Source organism: Hibiscus syriacus, unplaced genomic scaffold, assembly GCF_006381635.1.
Source record: "Hibiscus syriacus cultivar Baekdansim isolate YM2019G1 unplaced genomic scaffold, ASM638163v2 tig00110816_pilon, whole genome shotgun sequence".
Taxonomy (NCBI): Eukaryota; Viridiplantae; Streptophyta; class Magnoliopsida; order Malvales; family Malvaceae; genus Hibiscus; species Hibiscus syriacus.
In genome coordinates this window covers 308,746-322,768 of record NW_024062873.1, presented here as the reverse complement: position 1 = coordinate 322,768, position 14,023 = coordinate 308,746, and the positions used below count along the sequence as shown (strand labels likewise).

The 14,023-nt window shown below is 35.0% G+C and overlaps 1 protein-coding gene and 1 pseudogene across 3 annotated transcripts; both read right to left on the bottom strand.

Moving 5' to 3' along the window:
* Positions 1-29: 29 nt before the first annotated feature.
* LOC120141902 lies at positions 30-2,743 on the bottom strand (annotated as a pseudogene).
* Positions 2,744-3,699: 956 nt separating this feature from the next.
* LOC120141900 (putative disease resistance protein At4g19050) lies at positions 3,700-13,419 on the bottom strand. 3 transcript variants are annotated; one of them, XM_039156664.1, is made up of 4 exons: positions 13,329-13,419; positions 12,887-13,160; positions 4,178-5,255; positions 3,700-4,069 (listed from the first exon to the last, which is right to left on the bottom strand). In XM_039156664.1, the coding sequence occupies exons 2-3, from the start codon at positions 13,146-13,148 to the stop codon at positions 4,180-4,182; spliced, it is 1,338 nt and encodes a 445-aa protein (XP_039012595.1). In that variant the 5' UTR covers positions 13,149-13,160; positions 13,329-13,419; the 3' UTR covers positions 3,700-4,069; positions 4,178-4,179. The 3 variants fall into 3 exon arrangements, with proteins under 3 accessions (XP_039012595.1, XP_039012596.1, XP_039012598.1); XM_039156665.1 differs by lacking the exons at positions 12,887-13,160; positions 13,329-13,419 and adding exons at positions 5,349-5,480; positions 5,861-5,981; XM_039156667.1 differs by lacking the exons at positions 12,887-13,160; positions 13,329-13,419 and adding an exon at positions 9,066-10,247 and having other exon boundaries at positions 4,178-4,210.
* Between the last annotated feature and the right edge of the window lie 604 nt (positions 13,420-14,023).

Below are 14,023 nucleotides of genomic sequence, written 5' to 3'. Positions count from 1 at the left end.
AGACAACCCAAAATCCATCAAAATCACACAAAAATTTCAACACTTATCACTCGACTCATAACTTGGGTGGGTAGCAGGCGGTGAGGGTTGAGGTTAATATCTTAAACAGTTAAACTTGAGCCTCTAGTGTGGTCTCTTGTTACTTAAAAAAGAAGAAAAAGAAACCATGAGTTCATGACGGCTAGGAGAAAAAGTAGTCAGGTTTATGCCTAGACTCCGCATCAAAGAATCATCTCCTAATTGTCCTGGAAGTTGCATTAAACATCTTCAAGCTATTGACCTTTACTGGAGTGTTTTTCGCATTTGTATAAAAAAAGGTGCATAGTTGGAATGGCAAAGAATTAAGAAAAACATAATAATTATTAAGCAGAAGAAGACGTACTGTAAACAGTATGAAATGCTTGAAGCATGTGTTCAGATGTGCTTCCTCCTGAAGGCTCACAATTTTCTGGAAGTGAGAGTGATAGATGTGGGCATATACACGGAACAGTCTTTTGAATATTGTCTTCACCACATCTTTGAAGTTTGGAGGAAAGGGTGAACCTAGAAATTTTGAAATGCACAATAACATATATAAAGAGGATTAAATACTAATGTCATCATACATAGATAAACAATTATCTTTCTCCAGAAGATTAATGTCCGAGTCAAGACTTCATCGCAGAGGATTAAACGCATGATATGAAGATATTACCTAGCTTTTGAGGAAATATCGATTCATCATCAAGTTGTGTTTCAATCCAATCCATTAGATATTCAACATATTTTGGGGCAGAAACCTCAATAGGTTTCTTGATTTGCACACCATCTGCCCATCTATATCCATACCTGTAAAGTTTTGTAAGATAGCAAATAATCAACTCCAGAAATCCCAGGAAATACACTTTAATTTTTTTTTAAAATGAGTGGACTAAATTAAGGTGCACAATAGTAAGCACCCAATTATTAAATAACTGATCAGGCAGTGTAAAGTAAAAGAACTAAAGATGAAAACAAAAATTTAATTATCGGACAAATCCAAATGATTATGAGGACTTCAACTCTTAGAACAATTCTAAACAGATTTTTATTTCTTTCTAACACCACCACCGAGTACTAGGACGAACGAAATCAATGAAAACATGATGCGTAGCTCACTCTCCTCCCACTAATCAGACAAGACTAAGCTATATATATATTTTTGATAGGAATGTGAGGCCTCATTAAAACCCCCCCTCATGATTATCGGACCACCAGATCGGTGTTCCATAATCAGCGGAAGGGGGAAAAGACTGCCTCGATTATTAATAAAGCATACTCGTACAAATTACTTAAAAAAATACACCTTACACACCAGCATAAAAACAAACTCCCAACACAAACTACTTAGAACCAAAACACAGACAAAAATCACCCAATCCCTTGTTTAGCCAAAGAATCTGCCTCCCAATTGCAACTTCTAGAAATGTGCCTAACAATAATCTCCCTTTCCGAAATTATAGATACAATTTTCCCAACCAAAGAACTAAAGAAAGGAGGGACTGAAGTCGGCAACATAATCCAGTCCACAGCTACTTTACAGTCACTCTCAATGATCAGTCTTCCCTCCTTAGCCCAAGCTGATGCGAGAAAAAAATCAATGTCTTTTTCTAGTGCTTTCAATTCTGCCAAAGGGGGAAGACAAGGGCCAACACTATTCGAAAAAAGACCCTAAGACATTACAGCTAGAGTCCTTTAAAATACCTCCAATTCCACCCACTAGCCCATCACCACTGACCGCCCCATCAACATTAAACTTAAAAAAATGAGTTGGAGGAGGAAGCCAACTGAATATACGTATGTATATATACTAAGAAATTAAATGGAATTTCCATGTATGTTTCAAAGAGATAAAAGAGCCTAACAATAAGTCAAGGGAGTCCCAATTTATCTTAATTCCTTGGGAGACTTCAAACATCCATCCATCATTTGAAAGAAACAATTTTAATACCAACAACATATCCAAACATAATGCAGGGATACAGAATAATGAAACATTTAAATTTATGATTGTGCAACAAATTTATTGAAAAGAACAAAAGGAATAAAAATTTATATATCATACTTGGGGCCTGCGGTCATTGTAGGACAGTTCTCATTAGTACAAAATTCAGTCAAGGTACCATAGAGCAGGTTCACCTGATTGAAGAAGTCCACAGCTGAAAAAGATCAAACAATCATGCTTTAGCAATGAGCTTTTAAAAAATGGCACCTAGAAATAGGGAAGAAAATGTACTAAAATCATTCTAGAAAAAATTGGCTAATGAATGGAACAAAAATAAATTAGCAGCTATGACTGTGAGTAACAGCATGGTTAAACTAAAATAGAACAATCATGGATGGATTATATACACAATTTTACAAATATATCAAACAAATTATACAGGATGTGCTATCTAGGTGTATGAAAGTAAAAAAGGAGGGTGAATGAAAGAGATATACTGTTGACTGCGAGCCATTCATTTAAATCCTCCCCGGGGGTAGCCTTACTGCTTCCCTTATGTTTGCGCTGCCCAGGGTAGGATCAATGTGCTTTTTAAGCTGTGCACCCTGCATTATGTCAAGATTACAACACTATGAAGAGAACTGCAAATACTAGAAGAATGTAGTCCAGAAAGTATTTTATAATGAAGAAACAATAAATAAGCCAGCTCTCAGTAACTTGAGTGGAACCTGAAAATGGTTAATCAATTATTGCCAGCCTCAGCCACACAGCATTACTAACCATGTTTAGACATAGAAACAATAAATAAGCACATGGACATTTGGAGGTCCGAACTATTATCTTCTTGAAATCTATGGAAGAACTCCTGCATCCTTTGAAACTGATCATGGAATTGATTTTTGGAAAATTAACTAGCTCCCCCGTTAGACTACATTTGTACATTTCAGTTACGTCTCTTGCATTTTATTCAACTTTCTCAACTTCATTATGCCACCACAAGTCTTCCAACAATTGCTGCAAATTGCCAACAAACCTAGTTTGCTACTCAATAGAATTCAGCTTCATGATCCGAAGCTCAGGCTTCTTAATTAAGGCAGTATAAAAAACACAAGAACAAACCGTTCTCAATTAAGGTTCTCATTCATGAAAACTATTTACATAGCTTTGAATCATGGTTCTAACGTAGAACCCACGACTCATAAGAATTCAGAACAAACCGTTCATTGCTTAACACAAGAACATTAAGAGAAGCTCAACATGCATTAAGAATCACTATCAATTTTATCAACATAATCACTGATCTGATTGACTTTCACGTGGCCGAGTTAAGAAAAGCACAGCTAGTAGTGGCTCCAACAAGACAACTGGATTGCAGTTGTTACAGTTAACAAAGGAGTCAAAGAATCAGGGAGGAAAATTATAGTGACAGAGTAAACATTTTCAAAATAGGAATTAAAATTTAATGAAGAACAAAAAAGAGTAGAATTTGCTCGCTGATATTGAATCAGAAAGCGGCAGCAAAATTATAACAGATCTGGCATACAATTTATCAGCAACGACTGGAAAAAAGCAAATAAGAAGGAATTAACGAAAAAAATATTAATTAATGGGGAAATAAGTAAGCTTTTTCGGAGAAACTTTGCAAGGGGGAAAAAAAGGAGTGGAAATTAAGTTTCACCTGCCCTGTTAGTGTTACGCTAGCTTTCTATCCGATTGCTTTAGTTTTGAAACATTCATGGGGAATAGAGATGTAATATATAAAGCACAACAGAGTAGCAGTTGATAAAACCCTCCCAACACCAGTTTAGTCTTTGGCACGAACCGAACACAATAGAAATCACACACAGACACAAGCAAGATCACAATTTCAAAACAAAATGAAAGCTTATTTTACATATAAACATAGCCAAATTAGCTCTGCTCCTCCCGAGGGTTCGGAAAACTTCGAGTCCAGCAGATGAACACACTTTAAATGAGCAAACCATAAAACTTGGCAAAGAAAATTGCAACTCCGGTTCCCAATGTCACTCTCAGTAAGCTTGAACAACCTCTCATCAAATGTTACATGAATAAATTATGGCTGTCAAGAAGGAGCAATCTGCTCAACTGCTCAAAGAAAAAAGTAAAACACGGAATTTTGTTATTGCGCCTAAAGCAGTTGGGTGCGAAACAATCATTTAGAGAAACAGGAGAAGCCGAAATGGATGAACTCACCTTTAGGATAGAATTTTGAGGCCTTTGATATGATTCAAGGATTCCACCAAATCTTTGCTGTAAAGTTTTGTATCACGCAAGTCTAGAATCCTCAGTTTTTGAAGGGCACTAAAATCTGGCAAGTTCTCAAGCATCTTACAACCTGAGAGGTCAATTTCCTCGAGTCTAGTATGTCCCCACAGATCCGGAAGATATCGTAACAATTCACATTTCTTTAGTCTCAGTTTCTGAAGGTTGCCAGCTACAGGAGGCAAATATTGTATCCGAGTTTCTGATAGATCAAGTTCTCTAAGGCTTTCTGGTCCTTCAAAGCAGTCATACATAATTTCTCTTATGTTGGTTGCACCTGAAAGATCAAGAACCTTGATGCTCGAAACCTGTCTGAGCAAGCGCATTCCGGTCAACGCAGTACACCCTTTTGACAAGACTATGCTCAGATTTCTAAGGGTCCTAATGATAGGTAATTTCTGAATTTTGGTATGGGAAAAGTTAATCACTTTAAGCTTTTCAAGTGACATGAAGCTCTTTTCTTGGATCTTTTTCAAACTTGTGCATTCAAAAAGATCAATTACCTCAAGTTTAGTGAACTTTGCCAGCTTTGGAAGCTGTTCCAAGGAAGAACACTGTCTAAGGGCGAGCCTCCGAAGATCAGTCAATTCGGAGAAGCTATCAGGTAATGACTCAATCCCAATTCCAGAAAAGTCAAGGCTCCGAAGTCGGGGCACTTGAAGGAAAAAGTCAGCCGGGAGGTATATCTTCCAATCTCTTGAACCAGATATTTCAAGAACAGTCAAGGCTCTGAGTTTTCCAACAATATTTACATTCTCCAACAGGTAAGAGCCTCTGAGCATGAGCACAAGCAGCTTGTCCGCTTTAGACATGGGAAGTTCCTCAGGGGATTCAAGCCGGGGAGGAACAATAGCAAGCAGATTGAGGTTCTGCTTATCTCCAAAGAAAGTATCATGAACTTCCCTGCATAGACAACTTCTGTCAATCGATAGTGAGATCATTTTCTCTTTCGCATCACCACACAGTGTTCTCATCATGCCACCATCCGCTGTCCCCATAAATTTTTCAACTGTTATTTGAAAACAAAAAGTCAGAAGAACAATAAAATATTATTCATCGACAAAAAATGAAAAATGGGGAGAATTTTAGAAAACAAGATTACCTTGGGCGTCGACTTCTTCATTGAACTCTTTGGTACTGCCTCGATTGCCGATCTCTATTTGGGCAACACCTTCACTGGATTCTTCACCGATCGCTGCTTGGGTATTACTCATATCTCACGCTCACGGATTTCCTTCCATAAATAATCAGTACAAATTAGTGAGGCAAATTATAATAAATGAGGAGGAAAACATCTCATATTTGTGAAGCTTTCAGTACAATCCTGGAAACAAAGGAAATAAAATCTCGTGTAAAAAATCAACAATTTGCAGTAATATCATGAATTTTTCCTGAATAATCACCTAATCAAATCAGTTTTCCCAAATTCATATGATCCCAAGGCTAAGGCATATGAAACCTTGAACATTAAGCATTCATCTTTGTTCGAAGTAATAAATGTCGCGAAATAGAAGATCGAAATCTTTTAGGAGCACAAATGACGTAAGGAAACAGAAGAGAACAAGGGGAATTAACAAGCGGAGCAGGAAAGGAAGAAAATAAAAAGAGGAAAACCTGGATGCCTTGAATCTTGAAGGATTTGACAACAACCTCAGTAACCGATCAGTGTCTTATGTTTTGTCCTTCCTTTCTTCTTACAATACTTTGTGCTTCCTTGGAGTTGAGGTTTGTTTGTTATTTTTTCATCTTTTTGGGGTTCCGATACCAAATGATATTAACAAACTCAAGCCTTTCATTTTCTTTTAGGATAAACTTAGGTTGTTTCTCTACTGCAATGATTCAAATGTTGAATGATTCAGAGACTCTAGATGAATTAGCTCTGAATGTGACATGTTGTTTGTTTACTAGTTCTGAATCATTCAGAATGTACTTTTGTGCTGAAACACTGTTTTGTTGAATCAGTCAGCACTTAATCATTCAGAGATGCGAAACAAATGCGCTAAATGATTCCATTAAGAGGTAAACAAACAACCCCTAAAGGGGTGTTTGGATTGGGGAATGTGGGATTCTCATGGGAATGGAATCCACATACCCCCGTTTGGTCAGCCCGGGAATCCTATTCCCGGTAATGTAAGATTACCAATAGTAGATTTTTTGGGGTATATTACCGGGAATGTCATTACCTCAATTTCCTTAGGTATTGTTGGATTACCAGCGTTTTGGACTAAAATGCCCTTAAATTTTTATTTTTTTTTCAAAAATATTTCTTCTGTCATCGAATAATAAAAATTTTACGAAGGTTAAATTACAAATTTATCCTTAAATTATTTTAGATTTACAAAAAAAAATCTATAATTAAAATTTTATATGAAGTTCAAGGGTTAAAATAAAATTTTACCCTTTCATTAAACTTTTTTTTATTTTTAATTTTGTAAAAAATATAAATATTATGAATTAATTTTTTTTAAAGAAAATATATAAATATTTTTCAACTTGTAATATTACACAAATATATAATTAGGACAATTTAGTCAAATATACATTCTAATAATCTTTTATTCCTTTAACCAAACACGGTAATCTTACATTCCTGCTAAGTCAACCAAACACAAAATACAACATTCCCAGTAATGTTATTCCTTGGTAATCTTACATTCCCACTGGTAATCTTATATTCCGTGAACCAAACGCACCCTAAGTGTTTAGTACTTAAATTATTAATTTTGATCTATTCTAATATCTATTTTTTTTAAATTATATCTAACGTTTAGTTTTTATTTCATTTTAGTATCTCATCGTTAAAAACTTAATAAACAAACTGACGTGGCATAGTTCTTATGGACAGACGATCAATCTGAACGGTGGACCATGAGAGAATGACGAGTCGACCAATATAGTCTAGTTTCAGGCCCATCGGACGGTGCACCATGGAGATCGAAGGATGAAAAAATCGAAGAGTTCATCATCGATTTGAGGAGATTTAGACGTTTTATGGTGAAACAGAGGCTGGAATCACGAGCAGGGGGTCAAAAAGATGTGGGTTGGAAAGTTTTGGCCACATCAGTCGAGGGATACGACGGTCGACAACTATAGACGCGGCGGTCGGTGAGCCTGTACGTTAAGTTTTTAACGATTGGTAGTAAAATGAAATAAAAATTAAACGTTAGGTATGATTTTGAAAAAAATGAAAAGTTTAGATACTAAAACGAACTAAAAGATAGTTTAGGCACTAAACGCATAATTTACCCTTTCTTAATACCTAAATCTTAATACTCAAATCCCTAAATCAAAACCCTAAATCTCCAAAAATAAAAACCAATATGCAGGGTTAGTTTCATCGGTGTTCATATGCAGGGTTAGGAGCCAAAAACAGGGAGAAAGGGCGGGGAAATTGTGGCCGGGGGAGGGGGAATAGTCGTTAGGGAGGGGAGGCACGGAATTTGAGTTTTTTTAAAAAAATAATATTTTATTTTTAAGAAAATATAAGTACAATACGTGTCAGATAACGATTTATTTTAACAGAGTTACAGTCTAAGCACCTAAAAGTGTAACGTCAGAAATGTTAGATACCTATTTTTAATGAAAAATTATTTGGGCACATAAAGTTAATTTTAGGTATAGATTGGGTACTTATTTTTACATTAATCCTTTTTTAAAATAAAATTTTGGGTAAATTATCTATTTAGTCATTTAACTATTCTCTTTGTTTTGTTTTGATCACCCAATTATTATTTTTTAAATCATAAATAACGTTACGTTTTGATTCTGTTTTGATGCCCTTCGTTAAAAAATAAACAAAACTACTAACGTGATAATTTTATTAATTTTTATTTAATAATGATGTGACATTATCTTATGGTGACACATCAACATCGCCGTTAATTTTTGAACGAAGAGTGATCAGAACATAACATTAGGTATGATTTTAAAAAAATAGTTGCATAATAAAAAAAAACCGCGAGAATAGTTGGGTGACTAAATAGGTAGTTTACCCTAAGATTTGATGGTATATAAGATACTTTAACTTTTTAAAAATAATGCATTTTTAAATTTATTTTACATTTAATATGATTCTTAAATTGGAAAAAAAAAATATAACGGGAAAAATTCCTAACGTTTTATAAATAGTTATTTTAGATCTTATTTTTTTGGAGTATTTTGACCCCAACATTTCATTTTAAGACAAAAAAACTCCTAACATTTGACTAAATAATCACTTAAACTCTTATTATTTTTAAGAACATTTTTGTCTCAATTTTTCATTTTGTGATAAAAAATGATAATTGGGTGACCAAAACAGAAACTGAGTAATAGATGTGTGTCTAAATAGGTAGTTTACCCTTACTTTTTAAATAAATTGAAAATTAATTTGTTCTTTTTCGAAAATTAATTTTTAGATAATGTTTAAACATGTATCAGATAATAATGAAAATCCAACTAATATTAAAGAAATTGATTCAGGAACAAGGTTTAGTCTACTCGAGTACGGACAACAAGTGCAACATATAAAGCACAACAGAGTAGTAGTTGATAAAATCCTCCCAAACCTGTTTATTTTTAGCACAAACTGTGGGCAATATAAAGCACATACATACACAAGCAAGATTAACTCCAGTTCCCAATGTAGTAAGCTTGAACCACCTCTCATCAAAAGTTACGGGAAGAAATCATGGCTGTCAAGAAGGGGCAAAGAAAGAAGATGAACATGGAATGTTGTTAGTTGTGTGCCGGAACAAACAATCGTTTAGTGAAATACAGGAGAAGCAAAAATGGATGAACTCACCTCCTTTAGTATAGTATTTCCAGGCTTTTGATTTTACTCAAGGATTTCACCAATTCTTCGTTGTAAAGTTCAATATCACGGAGGTTTAGAATCTTCAGTTTTACAAGATCACTCAAATCAGGCAACTCCTCCAGCATCGTACAGCCTGAGAGGTCAAGTTCCTCGAGTCTTTTCTGTCCACTCAGAACTGGCAGGTTTCTTAACAAACCACATTTCTTTAGTCGCAGTTTCTGAAGGTCGCCAATGGCAGGAGGCAAATATTGTATCCGAGTTTCTGATAGATCTCTAAGATTTGATGCTCCTTCAAAGCAATCATACATGATTTCTTTTATGTTTGTTGCACCTGAAAGATCAAGAACCTTGATGCTCTTGACGTTTTTGAGGATGCGCATTCCAGACAACGCAGTACAACCTTGTAACAAGATTATGCTCAGATTTTCAAGAGTCTTAACGATGGGTAGTTTCTCAATTTGGGTATTGGAAAAGTTGATTACTTTAAGCTTTTCAAACGACCTGAAGCTCTTTTCTTGGATCTTTTTTAATCTTGTGCAATCAGAAAGATCAATTTTCTCAAGTTTTTTGAAGTTTGCCAGCTTTGGAGGTTCTTCTAAGTTTGAACACCGCCTAAGGATAAGCCTCCGGAGCTCAGTCAATTCGGAGAAGCTAGCAGGTAATGATTCAATTCCAGTTCCAGAAAAGTCGAGGCTTCGAAGTTGGGAGACGAGATTGAAAAAGTTATCCGGGAGCTTTATCTTGCAATCTCGTGAACCAGATATTTCAAGAATAGTTAAGGCTGTGAGTTTTTCAATAAACTTTACATTCTCCAACAGGTAAGAGCCTCTGAGCATGAGCACAAGCAGCTTCTCCGGTTTAGATATGGAAAGTTCCTCGGGAGATTTGAGCCGGGGAGAAAATATGGCAAGCAGATTGAGGCTCTCCGTTTTCCCAAAGAAAGCCTCATGAACTTCCCTGCATAGACGACTTCCATCGATAAGTAAAGAGGAGATCATTTTCTCTTTCTTATGACCACACAATGTTCTCATCATGCCATCAGCTGGTGTTATTCCATCAAGAACTCGAGCTGGTGGTATTTCTACATGACCTGCTCGATCGATACCCTTGAGCACGCTAGCCAAACCAGGATCCCCTGTCCCCCAGTATCCACGGCGACAGTACTCATCCATCTTAAGTGTTGCTCCCTCCAGAACAATAAATATTGTCCTCCTGCATTTTCAGCATGTTATACTCCATAAGCTTCATCAACACAGCGTGTCCCTCCACATAAGCCTTATCAATCTGATTAGTGTGCTTGAGACAGCCTTCCATTATCCAGCTAGTGATCAATTCATTGTAGTTAACACCACCATGTTCTCTCAAGAAGTTCCAACTATGCAAGAAGCAGTCGATCATCGAATGGCCGGGCTCCCTATCATATGCAAAACGCAAAAGTTGTTTCAGACCACCAACTGCTGCCTCCATAGCAGGTTCTAAATCCTTATCATTATCCTTTGTAAAGTAACTTAAGGTCCCCGCTAACAAAAGGACTTCTGCAGGCTTCCATCTGTTTTCCTGCAATACCCGAGATACCTCTCCATACTTTTTCAACGAATAAATTTGGAAATGAGCATATTTTTTAAACAATTTGGACGCCGCATCACCAGAAAGGCGTTCGAGTTTTATCTTCTTTGCTCCCTTAGCTATATCACCATCTTCACTTTTCCTCCTTGTGATAAGAACCCTCAATTTTTCGACATTCTCTGTGTTCGATTTCAAACCCAAAATCTCTTCCTTGATGTAACGCTCAATCCCAAAGTTCTCATTTTGGTCTTTATGCAGCATATCTACCTAACCATCCAAAACCAATAGAACAAACTTTTTAGCCTCTTTAAGCTTTTCTTCCATTTTCTCCCGCAGGGGCCTTCAGTAGAGCCTCCAAAGTCACCGGATTCCTATCCTTTCTCTCATTTTCATTAGCATCTTATTCCCTTTCATCTGCACTAGTAGGGAGACAAAACTGACGGCTAACAGTGTCTACAAAAGACTTCTTATCATGCTTTTTGTCCAGAGATATCCAAATGGGCTCATCGTACTTTTTATTCAAAGCAACCTTACATATTTCTTTCGCCATCCACGTTTTCCCGGTTCCAGTCTCGCCAATGAGAATAATTTTTGTATCGCCTTTTTCGAACCAGTCGAATATCTTCCGTGCACTTTCCTCCGTAAACTTGTTGTATGAATTGCATGCTAAAAATGCGTAAATGATACGTTTGTTACATGATTTACATGCAAAAACACTTATATAGCATGCCTACTATATGTTCTGTACGTTAAAGTGATCATTGAATGTGTTCATATTAATTTCTATGCTAGAGTGCCTATAAAAAGTTTGTGTTGCGTGAAGTGTATGTTAAAGAGACCCATATGTTGTGTTGATAAATGATTAGTATGATAAAGTAACTAAATAATATGTTTTCTATATGAAGTGCATGTTATCATGTCTATATGAAATGTTTGCTAAAATGCCTACAAGATAAATGTAATAAGTGAAATACATGCTAACATGCTTATATGATATGTTGCTACATGATAGATTATAATTAAAAAAAAACATATATAAAATGATTTGTATAAGTTGGCTTGGTTATATATATTTTTAGCACAACCGATATCTGATGTGAAATGTGATGAATATATGATGTTTGTATGAAGCTTTGTGGCCTATATGATACTAATGTTTAATATGAAGTGAATTAATAACGATTTACTGAAGTCCTAAATGTATTAAATGATTTTTTTATTAGTGTGGGATGATTATAAGTTAGTATATGTCTTAAAGACTCTAAATCGTTTGACAATGAACGTTCAAATATCCCTGCAGACGGTATACTCAAACTAGAGACATCTAAGAATACAATCACTCTTTTAATCATTAAAATCATTTGATTCGTACCGATCTTAAATGAATGATTGATATGCTTTTGTTGTATATATGTGATGGTCATGAGGTAAAAGTGGTCTATATATGTGCATGTTTATGCATTAAACCATGGTTTGAGTGATTGACATGCAATATAAGTCTTTCTAAATGAACATGAAATCATTTAGAGAGTTATGGTACAAGTTCATGGTCAAGCTAGTTCAAAATAGCATGAGACTAATTTTGTCTCATTGGAGATAATTTTAAGAAAAAATTAAATATTAATTGAAAAAACACATTTTTTTAAAATATGTTTATATTAAAGTAAGATATAATTTAACTTGATTTAATATATTAATCAAAGTAATTTTATATGTAATTAATTTTTATTATTTTCACTAAAATTTACTGACTGAAAAAACAAGATAAAACTAAATAAATAAGAACTAATTAATTAATTAATAAAGAATAAATTTATATCTTCATTTAAAATTCAGTTAATAAATAAAAATCAGAAAGTTCAGAATATTTTTCATCAAACAAGAAAGAATAAGTGATTTTTGACCTTACTAAATGGTAAACTTTGTTTCTTGGTTAGATCTAGCATGGCAATTTAATTTAAAATTGATGGATTTTAATATGATTTAATAGTTTAAATTTTTTAATCTAGGTTTAAATCGTTAAATTTTATAGATGATAAGATCGGGTCGAGTTTAAAATAAAAAAAATCTCTTATTCAATCATGAGTAACAGTAAAATTTTATCTTATAAATTTAAAAAAAAAAATTGCTAAAATACATACTCTTTATATTTTTTTATTCATAAAAGTGGATTTTATATATATATATATCCGAAGTCGGGTTTACTTTCAATAGATCTCCAGAAAACTCAGAAGAAGAACAAAATATAATTCATCAACAAAAAGGAAAAACAAGATTACCTTCAGCGTCGTCGTCTTCATTGATCTCTTTGGGACTGTCTTGATTGTGTTCTTGGGTACTACCTTCAGCTTGTTCATCTTCCTGGGCATTACTACCTTCACTGGCTTCTTCTCTGATCTCTCCCTTGGTTTGCGTCTCAACTTCATCGGGTTCTTCACGGATCTCTTCCGGGGTTTGGGTCTCACCTAAATCGGGTTCTTCACGGATCTCTTCTTCGGGTTCTTCACTGTTATCTGGGTTTGAACTGCCTTTATCACTCATCTCTCACAATACCTTCCATAAAAATCAGTATTCAAATGAAAAATTAGCAACTCATATCAGTTTAAGCATTCATCTTTGTTCAAAGTACTAAATATCGTAGAAAGAAGATAAAGTCGTTTAGAAGCATAAATGAAGTAAGAAAACGGAAAGGAAGGAGCGAAGGAAGAAGAAAATGAAAACCTGTATGCTTTGAACCTTGGAGGATTTGAAGCGGAATCCAAACGATGACAATCTCTGAAATCGATCACTGTCTTTATATTTATTGTTTAGCGTCCTTCCTTTTCTTCATACAAGGCTTTAGCTATTTTCAAAAAAAAAAAAAGCTTTAGCGCTTTGAATTTTCTTGAAATCGATACTTAAACTTTGAAAGAATTCTTAATTTGATATCTATGTTTAAAAAGAAATTCAAATAGGTACCCACGATGAGTAGTCTAAATGATAACATTATTAAGTATAGGGGTGAGCGTTTTCTCCAGTCGAGTTTAAAAAAATTCAAGTTAACTCAAATAATAATCTAACAATGACTTACAAAGATAAAGTCCAAGCGAATACTAAATTATACTAAAATGACTTTTTTGTTATTGAAGTTTTAGGAGTTAAAAAATTGCTAAATCTACGAGATAATGTGTTGGAATTATTTATTTCATGAGATAACATTCTCCCAAGATTAATTGCTAAAGTAGGGCGAATTACACAGTTGGTCGTAGGTTGCCATGCCTTCCGGGCGACCTACGACGTGGTAGCTTCTGACGAGGGAATGATCGTGTGCATGGGACATGCACAACCCAACCCATAGGTCGCCATACACTCCCGGTCGCCATGCACTCCGGGCGACCAAGGAGGTCGCCATGCACTCCGGGCGACCAAGGAGGTCG